The 16222-nt window shown below is 34.1% G+C and overlaps 1 protein-coding gene across 2 annotated transcripts; it reads left to right on the top strand.

Annotated features, from left to right (window-relative positions):
- The first annotated feature begins 9589 nt into the window (after positions 1 to 9589).
- On the top strand, positions 9590 to 14665 carry LOC120769370 (cytochrome b5-related protein). 2 transcript variants are annotated; one of them, XM_040096334.1, is made up of 6 exons: positions 9590 to 9770; positions 13179 to 13305; positions 13370 to 13573; positions 13636 to 13807; positions 13880 to 14018; positions 14079 to 14665. In XM_040096334.1, exons 1-6 carry the CDS (start codon positions 9688 to 9690, stop codon positions 14578 to 14580), a joined length of 1227 nt encoding a protein of 408 aa, XP_039952268.1. In that variant the 5' UTR covers positions 9590 to 9687; the 3' UTR covers positions 14581 to 14665. The 2 variants fall into 2 exon arrangements, with proteins under 2 accessions (XP_039952268.1, XP_039952267.1); XM_040096333.1 differs by having other exon boundaries at positions 13636 to 14018.
- Positions 14666 to 16222: the final 1557 nt, after the last annotated feature.

Genomic DNA, 16222 nt, shown 5'->3' with positions numbered 1-16222 from the left:
ATTTGCAAGAACATTGCTATATTCCGAAATACCACAATATTTCACTTGGAATCCATCATTGAAAACATTTCAACGACGAAAGCAAGGGGAGCGTGTTGACGGTTATTAAGACGTATTTACACCATCCATCCGAACAACGCCGAATGTTTTTATTTGCGTCTGCTATTAGTCAACGTGCGCGGACCAAAATCATTTGCTGATTTGAAAACTGTTGACGGTCAGTTGTGTGCGACGTATCGTGAAGCATGTCAGCGATTGCATTTGTTAGAAGATGATATGCATTGGGACACGGCACTTCATGAGGCATCACTCACATCTCATCCAAAACAAATACGCGTACTATTCGCCATAATAATATCTACATGCCTTCCGTCAAATCCGCAATAACTGTAGAATAAGTACAAAGACTGCATGACCGAGGACTTATTAATTTTGGCGCGTAATCGAGCATCGGACGCAGACTTTCTATATACATTACAAATGTATAATTCTGCTTTGTTATTGGTTGACGATCTGTGCCTTACAATTGCGAATAAGGCATTAGCTCAACTTGGCATTACTGCGCCCAATCATTGACCATGAGCTTCAACGTGAACAACAATACGATTGCAATGAATTGCGTGCTTTCATACAAGCTAACATTACCAAATTGAATATTCAGCAGAAAAATGCTTATGATAAGATTATACGAGCGGTTGACAATAACGCCGGTGGATTCTACTTTCTTGATAAATTGCGCTGGCAATTGCTTCGTCAGGCATCGCTGCTACTCTACTTGATGGCGGCCGAACAGCACATTCTGCGTTGAAATTACCGTTGAACATCCAAGTCGTTGAAACACCAACGTGCAACATATCGAGGAATTTAACAATGGCAAAAGTTTTGCGAGGAGCTGGAATAGTTCTATGGGAAGAGTGCCCAATGGCTAACAAAAAGTCATTAGAAGCATTCAATAGAACAATGCAAGATTTACGCCAAAAGCAAAAACTTTTTGGCGGAGCATTAGTCTTATTATCCGGCGATTTTCGGCAAACTTTGTCAGTCATTCCTCGATCAACTCCTGCCGATGAAATAAACGTATGTTTAAAATCGTCAGTTTTGTGGAGACATGTTCAAAGGCTGACTCTTACCATCAACATGCGAGTCCAATTGCAAAATGATCGATCCGCAGCGGCGTTTTCGTTTTGTTGGACATTGGCGAAGGCAAAATACCAATCGATGATACCGGTTGATCGCATTGCCGAACATCTTTTGTACACTTTTACAATCGAAAGAAGAATTGATTGAAAGTGTATTTCCGAATATTGTTCAACACTATCAACGCCACGATTATTTAGTGAATGCGCAATATTGGCACCGAAAAATGTACATGTCAACGAAATCAATTTTGCCATTCAAGAAAAACTGCCAGGAGAAGCTACAACATATATGTACATCGATTGATAGCGTTTTAAATCAAGATGAAGTAGTCAATTATCCAACTGAATTCTTGAATTCTTTGGATCCCCCCGGTCTGCCACCGCATCGTTTGGTCCTGAAAGTCGGTTCACCCATTATACTTCTACGAAATCTGAAGCCACCGACTTTGTGTAATGGCACAAGACTTTCAGTCAAAAAATTGTGGCCAAATTTGATTGAAGCAACAATACTAAATGGCAAGGCAGCAGGTGAAGTTGTACTCTTACCACGCATTCCATTGATTCCAACGGACATGCCGTTTGAATTTAAGCGCTTGCAGTTCCCAGTACGTCTTGCCTTTGCGATGACCATCAACAAATCGCAAGGGCAAACGTTTCAAGTGTGCGGCGTCAATTTGGAGGAACCGTGCTTCTCCCAAGGCCAATTGTTCGTTGCATGCTCGAGAGTGGGAACACCAAGGTGCTTATTCATTTACACGGCAGGTGGAAAAACCAAAAATGTTGTATACCAATATGTTTTATAAATGTTTTATAAATGAGTAACAGTTTTACAACAATAAATAAAACACAAAGTAAAAACCCTTAAGAGTTTTAATCGATTTTGGTGTAGCGAAACGCACAGAGTAACAGCTAGTTTTTTTTATATTTTTTAGAAATACGAAAAAAAAAATCGACTACCCAATATTATATGAATTTATATTTATTCCATTTATGTACATATATTCAATTTACGTACTATATATTGTATTTCTGACAAATGGAACTTAATTTACTGTTACAAGGAAAGTTTTTAGAAAGAATTTAAGTCAATGCCTTTCGAGCTGATAAAAGACTAAACTGATATATTTTTATATAGTCTAGATATAAAAAATTCTAGGAAATGTATTTTAATTCTATTTAAAGTGGACCATAGGTGCTAGTTGATGGCCCCTTCCTACATAATTGCTAATGTGCCAATGATATGTCTGAGTTATTTTCTTAATAGCTTAATTTTATGATTTTTGTTTTCTTAAAAGCTAAGTCCGTCGTTTACGATATTGGTAACACTACCACACTTCTAAATCGAAGCGATTTATTTGATTTGACAAATTTTATGAAAATTTCCTGTTTTTCGTTTTCGTTTTGTATTTTAATTTTGAGGTATATATAATTAATTTATGAATGAAGTATGCAATTATGCTAATTAATGTTATTATAGTAAATGTCCACCATACAAGGCAGTCCTCCAGTGTCAATAACAGATTTTTTATGTAATTTAAATCTAAAATTAGCTTCTTGCTCAGCACTTTTAGCGCCAATAATGACGTCTACGGACATTGAGAGAACTTTGTTTTCATATTGGCTCAAAATCAAATTGTTACAGGCCGCAACATCTTCATTTTTAAAAAATAAACGAACTCCATCAGGACATTATGTACAAACATCCTCTTTTTTGAAAAATTTCGATTCAATAACTTGAAACTCATGCTCATCTAGTACATCTTCATTAACTATTTTTGTCAAAACTTGTGAAATGCAACATTAGCTTGTCTCATTACTGTGGTGAGTTGATAAAATTTTAATTTTCTCCATAAATGCGGTCCAATCATGCTCGTTCTGATTGTCTTGTAAATTGGTGTCGATCTTACTGGTGGCAATTGCCGTAAATCTCCGATCAAAATAACATCTATATTTCCGAAATCTGTGTTTTTGCCTGTTATTTGTTTTAGACGATTATCAATTTTATGAAGAAGTTTTGCACTAACCATGCTAATTTCATCAATGATCAGTACTCTGACATATCTGAAGAGAGATCTATACAATTGCAACGTTTCTGATGACAGAGGCAAAAGTTTTGAAAGAGAAATTTTGAGCGCTGTATGAACAGTTGTATCGTCAATAGCCGCGGCAGCTTTGCCGGTTGAAGCACATGTAATATAGGCATTGCAGTAACCATCATTATCAGTGAACCTATTGTAAATTTCCATAATCAGTTTGATAACGAATGATTTTCCCGTACCTGCTGGTCCCGTAAAAAAAATTTGAAATTTTGTATGAATGCATGCATAGTACTATTTACAGTCAATTTGGACTTGAATATTTAATAATTTTATTTGATTTTTACATAATATACTATACTAATAGTAGTAATAGAAATTGAATTTATCACAACAATAATAAATACATATATATATCGGCTATCATATTAATCTTATTATTTGTTCATATGTATGTATACGCATATGCGCGCTCAGAAAATCAAATCATGATTTTATCACTTATACATACATATTACATGTGCGCGCATTAATCTGCTTGTTCATACATTCATATATACTTATATGTATATACATATCGACGCATTTCCGCGAAAGTATCGTATGTAAAAAAACGAAATTTTGAAGGAAGAGGTTTTTTTTAAATTACTCAGCTTAGAATAGGAAAATCATATTCAAATTTTTTTAGGTTGTATTGTATTAGCTACAGGAACGAACGCCGACTTAATTTTTGTCAGTAATGGCGCATTTTTCAAAAAAAATATTTATTGTACGAAATAAGCTAACAAAGGTAGTGCAATCATTTTATTATTACAGTATATACTTTATTATTACAAAATAATTAAACTAAGTTTAATCTTCTTCATCCGTTTCCTCCAAACAGTCCTTTATTAAATTTGAATGTCGAAGGTTTAAGTATTCCTTATGATACTTTTGTGGTATACTATTTTTATTACATAAATTACTTAAGTCTACGAATTTTTTTGTTGATATATTTAATTTACAACTATATAAAGATTCAATGTTTTGGTTAACGTTGAACAAATTAATAAGTTTATTGTTTGAGTTTTCGAAATACTCGTAGCTTAAATCTATTGACAATTGTTCTTTTCTAATAATATTTATCATAGTGAGTTCGCAAAAAGTTTCCAATTCTTAAAGTCAGTGTGATGTAATTCTATGCATTCGTACCCTGACGGATTTGTTCTTGAATTTCTAATCGGTATCTGCCATTCACTGGGTGCCCAAACATTACGGTTTCTGATAAAAGATTCTATAGTGCTGTACTGAGTCTACCGGTATCATAGTGTGTCCGGGAAGTAAATAGGTAATCTTTATTGTTTTCAGGAAAATAGAAGAATTTAAAAAATATGATATCATTGCTAGCACAGCCTTGTTCTTATTTTGGCCTGCGCAACTATCGCAATAAAGGCTCAGATCATCGGTTTTTTTCCGACTATCTAGAATAAGAAGATACCTCAAGAGAGCTGAGCATATTTCATTACTGCCTCTCTTGCCATCGATTTCGCCCCACAAAAAACAGTATCCATTTCGGGTCCCACTTTCATACACACTTAGGTTGTAGTAAGCGTATTTGCGTGAATAAAAAAGGGTAACATTTTTGGAAAAAGGAGTATGCAAAACCTTTTGCATATCGAAACTAGCGCAAAGAAATTTTTGGCCCATTTTACTTTCCGCTTGTTCTTTGAGAAAAGTAGCTGTACCTTGCTTTTTAATGTTTATATGAATTTGAAATTCTTTTGAATTCTGAACTTTTTCTTTATCATCTTTGTTAATATACTTTATATTTTCGCAAATCGTGCATTTGTCCTTTTTTGGCAAATGGAAGCCAATTGAAAACTTTGTATTAAAAACACTTCGAAATATTCTGATACTGTGAACTCATTTAAGTCTTGATCTTCCAAATAATTAAGATACAATTTATATAAATTGGATACATTTCTGAATTCCCTTGGTAAATAGACTTTTTTATGTAATCTTTGATAAATTCTATTTTACGATGGTCTGTTTTATTATGTGGTGTTTTTTCGGCTTTCAAAACTAATAGTTTTCTTTAATGCATGTCTCAAAACCATTTGAGAAATATTTAAAGTTTTAAGAAAAAAAATCTGGCAAACTTTAAATATTTTTCCATCGCACAATAGGGAATATTCAAACGTCCAGTTTCGCCTTTGCACACGCTTTGCTTCCTGCCCAGCTCGCCTTTTTTTAATTTGCTTTCGTTTGATATTTGCATGAAGCCATGTTAGCCGTCTTGTGTTTGACATACCCCAGTAATGATCGTTAATATTTTGCCGGGAAATGTCTGGCACACTTCGACAATCCTTGTTACATTTGATATTTATACACGGGGTAGGAAGTACTCTATTGTCATTTTTCTTCTTTTCCTTTCTCATTGGTTTGCGCTTAAGTCCACGTTTTCCAACGCAGCACTCTTCATCATCGTTATGGCTATCACTATATGGGACTAGTGATTTCACAAGCTATGGTGTTTAAAATTTTGTTAGTTTGACTTAATTTTATAGACTGCAATTGATACATTTATACTGTTACATTTACTTACACTTCATATCTATCTAAAAACACTTCATGAGCTAGCTAAACGAAACAATTATAGGCATACATACAAATACACACAGAATCCACATCACTTTTGAATAACTCGACAATAATTAAGTGAAACATAAGTAACTAATTACTTTTCCATGGGTAAATTCGATAACAAATAAATCATCATCAGGCGTGTAAACTGTCAGCTAGCTAAGAAGGAGAAATCTTAACAGTGGCGCGTGAACAGAGCTGAGCCAGAGAATGTAAAGTATAGAGAAGGTGCAGGTTCGATGTCGAACAATTTATAAGATTGGGGTACGGAATTCACCATTCTCGCTGCTATTTAGCAGATATGAGCACGTTCAATGGCAGAAATATATGTAAAACGACTGAGAATAAATAAAGAGAATTGCTTTGTAGAAAAATATACAAAATATACAGTCACACAGAGAATGTAAAAAAGCATTCTCTGAGTGACATATGCATGATTTTCATATATGCATGCTTATATTGAATTATATGACCATTGTCACATATGCGTGATTATTTTGTTTTCCGAAAAATGGTAAAAATTTTATGTTATAAAATTAAATAAAAAATAATTTTCAATAAATTATTATTTCAAAAATGATATTAATTAATGTTATCGCATGTTCATTAGCATCGCCTGTTATTATGACGTTTTTTTCGAGAGCTTGACATTTTTTTGTCAACAGGAAAACTTTCCTTTTTAGCTCTTTAATCTTTTTCATTTGCCTCAAAGAATTGCTTTGAAAACCCCTAGCTACTCGAGCGTAATGCTCGTGGTCGCGAACAGTGATATTCTCACTATCTTCGCACTTCATTTCTATTCCATGAAGGCGGGAATATTTTTCAAATTCTTGAAATGATATGTCATTTGGATTTCCCATCTCTTCAAATGACATTTCATTTGGTGTTGTACACTCGGTTTTTAAAACATCATATGTTTGTACAACCGGCGGCAAAACCCACTGTGGCGATTGCTGACTAGTTTCGTCAGCTTCAAATTCTAAATTTAGCACAGGAAGAGCTTCATTTAAAATGCGCCTTGACGAGATATCTTTACTGTGAAAATGTCTTTCACATATATATAAATGTTTTTTTTAGTGGTAACTGAAGATTGCAGGCCTTCACCCAATTATTTCTAGCAACTTCCGTTTTAGGAAACGAAAAAAGTTTTGCTCCACCGGCACAGTTGCTAACGCAGCAACTTTTGTACGGGCGCACCGGTTGAAATAATTGCGTTGGGTCCTCATCTAAAAAAATTTTAAATAAATATAAAGATAAATATAAAATATACATACATATATAATTAATACTAAATTTCAATATACATAAGTGTATGTACATATGTACATACATATATGTAATATCAAATATTATATGCACCCATAGGAAATTAAATTAAACACACACACGCACCAGCCAAAAATAAACAATTAAAAATAAAAACCAAACCACTCTAATGGCTACTTGGGCATACATCGCAGTTATATCTTGAAAATAAATTACTATTATATATATAAATCTATACTAAAACCTATATGGACATACGGTGTGCAACTTTGGGGCACTGCTTGCAATTCAAATATTGAAATTCTACAAAGATTCATAACAAATAAAGCCATTCTTCATTCATTCAGCATATTTGCACAGGATAAGTTATTATTATTGTTATATTTAGAATATATTGTTATTTTGTAAAGGTCACACACTTGAACGCTCACAAAACGATTATTTTTTTGTCTACATAAATGCTGGCTGGGCAAATTATTAAAACACACACACGCACACACTTGTATGTGCACCCGCGAATCATCAAACACACTCATGCACTTGTAAGGGCACCCACAAGCAAATACATATTACACTTACATAAATAAACACCCCCAAGATAAAAAAGAATGATGCAATGTAGGTACTGCATTCCTTTTAAGCATTTTTGGGCCATTTGCCTCTTTTTGAAAATGTTTCTCACAAATGAATGAGTTGCTGGCTGGAACATGGTCAGTGGGAGAAATCTTTAGATTCTCCTTCCACTTTTCAGCCAACTCACATTCATTTGGGAAACTAAACAGTCGGAGTACCCCACCGCTGGTACTCTCACACCCGCGCACGCGACACTTACGAACTTTCGGCATTTTATTCCGATTTTTAAAAATAACACGATTGAAAAAAATTACGTCCGCACTTCACAAAATCACCAACTTTATGAAAATTGGCGCAATTATTGACACTTCAATTTTATATAAAGTTTAAAACATATTTACATATGAATACATAATATATTTTATTTTGGCGCAATTATCGACACTTGTCACTTGAAAGAAAGATAGTTACTTTCATTTGTGTGTAAAGCTCAATACTTATTTACATATGATATATACAAAGAACATGTAAGAAGAAGATTTTTACAGGTTCCATGGTAGTGATATGTAAATATTTATTTGATTTTGGCGCAATTATTGACACTTGTCTTAATATACAAAATTGGGCCAAAACGAAACAAAGAAATACATAATTACTTTTACATGTCAATATGAAAATGCCGACGGCAAAACGCAAAGGCATACATTGCACATACATACAAGCAATTCCTTGATTGAACGCAAAAATTGAAGTATGAGAAATAGAAATGCCGACGGCAAAACGAAATTCCTTACATTCGTACATTGCGTATGAAAGAAATTCCCTGGTTGAAAGCTAACATGAATCATGAAAATATCATAATGGTGTTAGGTAAATCTTTTATTTATTTAAAATGACTTATTATAAAATAAGATTAAATTAACATAAAATAATTTGAAAAATAATGAATAAAAGTTCTACATACATACATACATACATATTTCCATACATTCATACATACATTTCCTATGGGATATCAAATATACTATTTTTCTTCAATATTCTCTGTTTGGGAGTATCATCATGGGCATGCATACATATACATATTTATGTCTCTTCATATTCTTGGGTATATGAGACAGAAAACATAAAAAAATGTCTTATGTTCTCATTTATGTGTCATTGTTTTGTACACATTTTTCGCTGTTCAAAATGGAATAAAATATAAACGTAAAGCAAAACGAAATTCTTCGTTGGGAGTGTACTCATGGCCATGCATACGTATATTATTTCTCTTCATATTCTCTGTTTGAGTATGTGGAGAACTGTTAAAAATGTTAACATTTCACATCGTGAATTCTGAAGTTGTGAGGTGAATTCCTTACTCCAATCTTATAAATTGTTCGACGTCGAACCTGCACCTTCTCTATGTTTTAAGTTCTCTGCCTGAACCTTCTCTATATTATACATTCTCTGTGAGCAGCTTCTTGAAGAGAAAATGACGTTTGCAAAATTTCAAAACGATAACTTAAAAACTGAGGGACTAGTACTATACTTGTATATTGGTATTTTTTTGAAAATACTTTAAATGCATTTAACAGAAGATTATTTTAAGACTCCAGCGGATTCTCTAGTGCTTATTTATTTATTGATAAGAGCAAATTTGTGAAAATTAAATTTTTAGAATACATACATATATGTACATACATATATTACTATTTGTGGAAGAAATTTGTACTGATAAGTGTCCGCCTGTATTTATTAAGTTTCGAATTAAAATCGTATATATACATACATATATTTATAATTATATAACTATATATGTACATATGTACATGACATATTTATATACATACTTCTTATAATTCAAAACATTGATAAGAAACCGCTTGTCATTTTCCCCCGGGACTTTGGCGAAAAATAAACAATTTAAAATGATTTACGTAAATTAAATCTTAAGTCAGTTCTAATTGGACCGGTATTGACGATCGATCGCTGCGCGTTTACACCAACTTTACTAACGTTCGGGTCCTTTTACGTTTAGCGCAGAGAATAGCGAATTTTTACAAACAATGGTTATAGAAACTTGGAAACAGTCAGGAATTGCAACCAAATTTCCTACTTACAGAAATTCGAAACTTATCACAACAAAAGGGTGAGTAGAGTAACTTTGTTTTTAATGCTTTTCGCCGAAAGAATTGCAACCACTTGCTTTTTTTTAGCTGTAGATTTTATTTGAAGGTGTAGCACTTTAATATTTTTAGGAAATTTACTATAATCCATTTTATTTCCGAATGTTGGGTATATCCCAGAATTATTTTTAGTCTTCAATGATTGTTTAAACTGAAGCAGGGTTTTAAAATAGCAGGTTTTGAGTTGGTGGATTTTGAAAAGTTTACTATACTAGGAGGGTTCCAAAAACACAGAACAAATGGTTTTTTCGGCAAAATCAGTTTATTTTATTCAACATAGTCTCCTCCTGTTTCAATACAGCTTTTTGCACGGTCCAAAAGCAGGTCGAACGAGTGTTTTAGCTCGCTGACCGGTATGTGCGCCAGTATACCGGTGAAAGTCTTATGAATGGCCTCTACGTCTGCATAACGCTTTCCTTTCATGGGCAAATGCATTTTCCCGAAAAAGGAAGAAGTCGCACGGTGCCATATCAGGTGAATGCGAAGAGTGGTTAATGGTTGAAATGTGATTTTTGGTCAAATAATCAGTCACAAGCGTCGATCGATTAGAGCAATTTTTGGTCGTCAAACCGTGCACACACCTTTCGTAAGCCCAAATGTTCGGTCAAAATGCGATAAATCGATGTTTTGGAGATGTTAAATTCCATTTCCATGAATTTCAATGATGATTTCGTCTGATTTTTGATGAATTCACGACAGGTTTCAATGGAATTTCCGGTGATCACGGATTTTGATTGGCCCACACGTTGATCGTCATTTATGTCCTCACGACCGCTTTGAAAACATTGAAACTACTCGTGCACTCTGCTACGGGATAGGCAATGGTCGCCATAAACTTGTTTCGGTAAAAGTTTTGCTAATTTTAAAACAAAATTTAATGTTGGCTCTTTGTTCGAAGCTCATTTTCGCACCGCTAACACAAACATACTGACACTTTAAACGCAATAACTTCACTTCCAATCCATGAAATGTCATGAAATTCTCACTGGACAATCGATAAAGATAGCGCCAGTCGCCATATAGATGGCGCCACGATGGGGCGCTAGATTCAAAAAGTCCTCTTTACCTTGCAATCATCAAAAGCTTTTCATCAGGCACATGGTAAATTGAAATCACCCAAATGCATATATACGGATAAGTACGACTGGAGATACTGATCTTCTATGGTTTTATTTGATATGGGAGGGAGTTTCCCTAACTCACGAAATTTTCTTAATTTAAAATTGAGGTATTCCGTTGAGATTTCTTCATCTTGAGTTGCCATGGTTTTAACTGGTTCAGCAGTTTTTATTTGAGTTTTGGTCTACTCTTCGCACATTCTCGTAATTTCACAATTTGATTGGTTTGTTGACGGTTGTAGCCTATTTTGTATTCTTGACGCTATGAATGATTAAGGCTCCAAGTTTGCAGAGTTCTTCAGGGTGTTAGATGGGGACAACTGTTATGAATAGTAGTACTCTACTTAAAATTTCTTCCATGTTTAGATTCTTATTCTAAATATAAGGCATATTAAAGACAAATTAAATCTAGAAGATAAAATTTTTGAACTTTTCTAAATGTTAAAAGCGTAGTTATAGATAATGAGCCAGGCTTAAGTACAATACAGTTCAAGCCTTTGAAGGAAAGGTTAAACATACAAATTTATTATTGCACATCACGTCATAGTACCAGCAATGGTCAAATACAATGAGTTCATTCAACTCTAATAGAAATTTACAGATGTTTAAAACAAGAACACAGTTTAATAAGTAGTTTTGAATCATTTTGAATTCCTCAGCAGTATGATAAAACAATTCATTCAGTAAAAAAACCTTGTGCTATTTTATTTAATAATAAAACTCACTAAAATATGAAAGATGTACTAAAGAATGCTCCAAAAGGTTATCATAAAGGTATACTTTGGAACGCACCTTGTATGTTTTAGTGCTGGATTTTTAAGATATATAATACATACTATATGTAGAAATCTAATTTATTTTTGGAAAACAATGTTCCACTAATTTTTCTAAGTATTTATATACAGGTGGAAGTAGTTATTCTAAATCATATATTAAATTTTAATATTTAAAATGCATATTTGACAACATGATTTATCAGCATTTGGAACGTAGCTTGTGAAACAAATTAAAATAATCAGAATTTGTTCTCATAACAATTTGTGATAAGCTTTCAATTTCTCATCGCGCTGGCGTGGAATTTTGTGCAATGACAAATCACTTATATTATAAAAAAAAGCTAAGTGTCAGATGCTCATCTTCATCATTTGTTAGACGAGATACGATAATCCACAACTTCAGCTATGATTAAATTAAAAAAAAAGATTACCTCACATAGCCCTATACTAAGTTCAAGAAAATCAGGCACATTTTGAGGAAAAATGAATAAAAAAAACTGAACTACGGCGCAGCCTTCACAGGTGAATGTCTCATTTTAACTAAATGAATAACAAAATCTGAAAACTTTTTGTAAGTTATTTCTTATAATCCACCTCATTCCTGCTATAGTAGGACCTGTAGTCCGATATGAACAATAACTTCAGAGATATGCTTAATTTAGAGCAAGTTTTGTAAAGATTTTGTCTTGTTTTCCACACAAGAACTTTATATTTTGAGCAATCACTTTGTAAGCCAGCTAAGTATTTCCTATAGTGGTATTGGGCGTGTGAAGAATTTCAGATTGTTATCTCTGAAAGATTAATATATACTATATATATAGATTAATATACATACATATGTACGTACTTATATAAACCAAGAGTTGGAAATGCCTAAAACAACTCAGGTCATCACGCTGATCATTTAAATTCGAGAAGTGTTCGAAAAATAACGGCAATTTTAGAATTAAAAATTTAGAGGAAGAGTCCAATTCAAAATTTTGTTTTATTCCGATGATATACATTTCGGGGGCAAATTAGTGAAAAATTCTTGCTGTATGCATGACGTGTTTTTATGAGCTTGACTATTTTTATTTGTTGTAAATTCAAAATTTGATCTGAACTCTAGGCAAAACACAATACTGTAACGATGGGCCAGCCTCCATATTCGCCAGACTCCGTGTGCCTTTTTTATTTCCAAAATTGAAGAAAACCTTTAAGATACATTACCAGATAAGAAAATTGCTTGAAGAACTAAAGGTTTGCGAAATATTTCGACGATTGGAAGAAGATTACGTTCATAATATCGAGTGGGGAATATTTCAAAGGTGACAACAATATTGTTCGGGGTATTATAAAGCTAATTGAGTTCAGTATTTATTTTTTTAATATTTACAATAATTAGGATCGTTTTATATTAACAACGTATTTGTATATGGCATATGAGGAATACAATTTTCGCAGAGATTTTGTAAAATAGATTTCTTTTTCTCGGCAGATGGCTCTTGGGCAAACAAAATGACGACGAAGCGGAAGGCTTATGGCGAATATATGATGGAATTTATGATTTCACGGAATTCATTAATGAGCACCCAGGGGGCGAATTTTGGTTAATAGAATCGAAGGTAAAAAATAATATGAATTCAATAAGTGGTATACCTTGCTTGAACACTTAAATAATGTTATTAGGGCACCGACATTACCGAGGCATTTGAGGCCCATCATATCTCCAAGGGTCCCCATAAGTTACTTCAAAAATATAAAGTTCGTGATGCCAAAAACCCGCGCATTTATACCCTCACTTTACATGAAGATGGATTCTATAAGACTTTGCGCGAACGTGTTCGTGAAACACTAAAAACCATTGATACCACTCCGAAGAAGAAAAGTGATGTTAGTTACAGCTAAATTTCGTGAAAAGTAATTTTAGCTAATAATTTGAATTTGATTTTCAGCTAATACACTTATCATTATTTGTGTCCATATATATTTTCGCTGTATTAAGCGCTCGCCTGAATAGTATACTCTGCTTAGCGCTGGCCGGCACAGCACTTTGTTGGACTACCATTGTGGCGCATAACTATTTCCACAGGCGAGACAACTGGCGGATGTACACTTTTAATATGAGTATGATGAACTTCTGCTCGTGGCGCATTTCTCATGCACTCTCCCACCATATTTACCCAAATTCATATTTAGATTTGGAATTGTCAATGTTTGAGCCGCTTGTTTGCTGGATCCCCAATCCTTATATAAAGAGCAAGATGATGCGTTACCTCTCAATCATCACAGAGCCATTGACTTATTGTATTGCTTTTCCATTACAAAAGGCAACCAGGTATTATTTCGATTTTCTCTAATTTTGAATGCGACGAATGTAATAATACATTTGTTTCAGAATTATTTACTCCCTACGTTATAACAACATCATGTACTGGCATGATATTTTGTCGCTCAGCATACCACTAACAATATTTCTGTTCTCTGATCTCTCATTGCTTTTATCGCTGCGTCAGTGGGTATTCATCACCATGATTGCTAGTTTTGCTTTCTGCGTTATTGGCTTAAATGCTGCTCATCACGACCCAGAGATCTATCACGAAGGTGATGCTGCTCGTGAAGATCGTGATTGGGGTCTTTTTCAAGTAGATACTATTATCGATCGTGGGGACTTGAAGGGTTCGCAATTCCTGGTTTTAACACATTTCGGCGATCATATTTTGCATCATTTGTTCCCTACTTTGGATCACGGAATTTTGCCTCAACTCTATCCGGTTCTATATGAAACTCTCGATCAGTTTAAGGGGAAATTACGTGAGTGCAATCATTTGGAACATATGCTGGGACAGCATATGCAATTGCTGCGTACCACGCCGAACACAAAGCCTCAGGGATCTTAAAATTAAGCAGTGATACTAGAAAGAATTGCGTTTAAAATAAAGTTTACATTACTTGAATAACTTCTATAATCAATTTCACAACAAAGGCCAGCTTTTATCGTTTTACGAGTAAAATTAGTTTTAAGGTAATTGTATACTAATAACAATAGGTAGAGTTTTATTTTATACAAGCTGACCCTGCAAGCGTTGTCCTGTGTGAAATTTAGTGTTTTGAAATGAAAAGAAAGTTGAATTTATATTGTGTTGAAAATTATTTACAAGTATTTTCGATTTTTCTAAATTTTTTCAATGTAACGCTGCTTTATAAACAACATTTTTTAGTTTCTGTTCCGGTGCGTAAATGAACAGAGAAGATGATTTTCCAACTCATGAACACGCCACGTATATATGGCCGCATGAAAAACATAGCCTTTCCAGATTTATGCCACACTCTTCTAGATTATCCTTGTGTCCTGTTGATTGTCATCGCAAACGCAATTTTCTCTGGAAACTGAATACAATTGAACTGAAATAGCAAGTCGTTGAAACTCAAAGGAATACGTAAATTCAAGAGTTCTGCTCGTCACAATCAGTCGGGTTCCATTACACTTTGAATCTTCCAGTTTAGGTCATTAACATCGGTAATTTTGGCAGCTGAAATTGCGGTTGCTTTCAAGCAATCGTAGTTACAATAATCTGTGCAACGTTCAAATAAACATTCATGATGAGTTCATCTTTCGTTGAAGTGAATACAAAAGCAGGTGGAATTGATATCAAACCACTGGAAGCATCAACCGAAATTTGCCCATTGAACCGCGTACATTAACCAATAGCAACCAAAGGTAGAAGCAATCGTCGTTTTTCGGGTGGATTGTATAAATTAGTCCTATTGCATTAGTTGAGAACACGACGATGCATTTATGTATAATATCAAGGCATTTCCGAAGATAGCAATGTGTTTCCGCTGGCTGTACTGTATTCTCTGGGTTGACTCTGGTTACACTTTGGCTTTCTCCAAATGAAATGCGAGATGCACAACAGTCGGAAAACGTTCATGAATTGCAAAAATAAATATCTTACAAAACGCTTCATTGCAGTACACGTATCAACCCATTTGATTCTTGATAATCTCATCCCGTTCAAGGCCAATAAACGCCATGTTGCTTTCTTTCCTGCAAACGTATTTTATCGATTTCACCAAACTGCAATACTCAACATTGATATGAGTTTTGAATGTGAATTAAACAATAATGGCGAATATGGTATGATCCATGTGTTGTCAACTTCGATATTCTCTCCTCTAAATTGAAAGCTGAATGTTCAGTCATTATCGTCTGGTGAGCGACACCGATACGGTGGATATTCATTATTTCCAGTTTGCGTTTCCGAAAGAAAAGCACGTGGATAGTGTTTCGTGCATTTACTGTCAGACATACAAACCGAAGTGGGATTGTGGAGTCCGCAAGGTCCGTGAACCATATTGGTTTTCACCACTTCGCATAATTCTGAATCTATCTCTAGATCAGGAATTTCCGCAGAAATGATTTCATCAATTTGATCTGGTAAACCTCTTTTTTGGCACTCAAAAGAGTACATCCAGCATCTAATAGCACCATATGCTTCGTTTATATGCTTCAAGATGAGGTCCATCAAACATTGTAGC

The sequence above is a fragment of the Bactrocera tryoni genome, chromosome 2 (genome assembly GCF_016617805.1).
Source record: "Bactrocera tryoni isolate S06 chromosome 2, CSIRO_BtryS06_freeze2, whole genome shotgun sequence".
NCBI classification, from domain to species: Eukaryota; Metazoa; Arthropoda; class Insecta; order Diptera; family Tephritidae; genus Bactrocera; species Bactrocera tryoni.
This window is presented reverse-complemented; position numbering and strand designations above follow the sequence as displayed.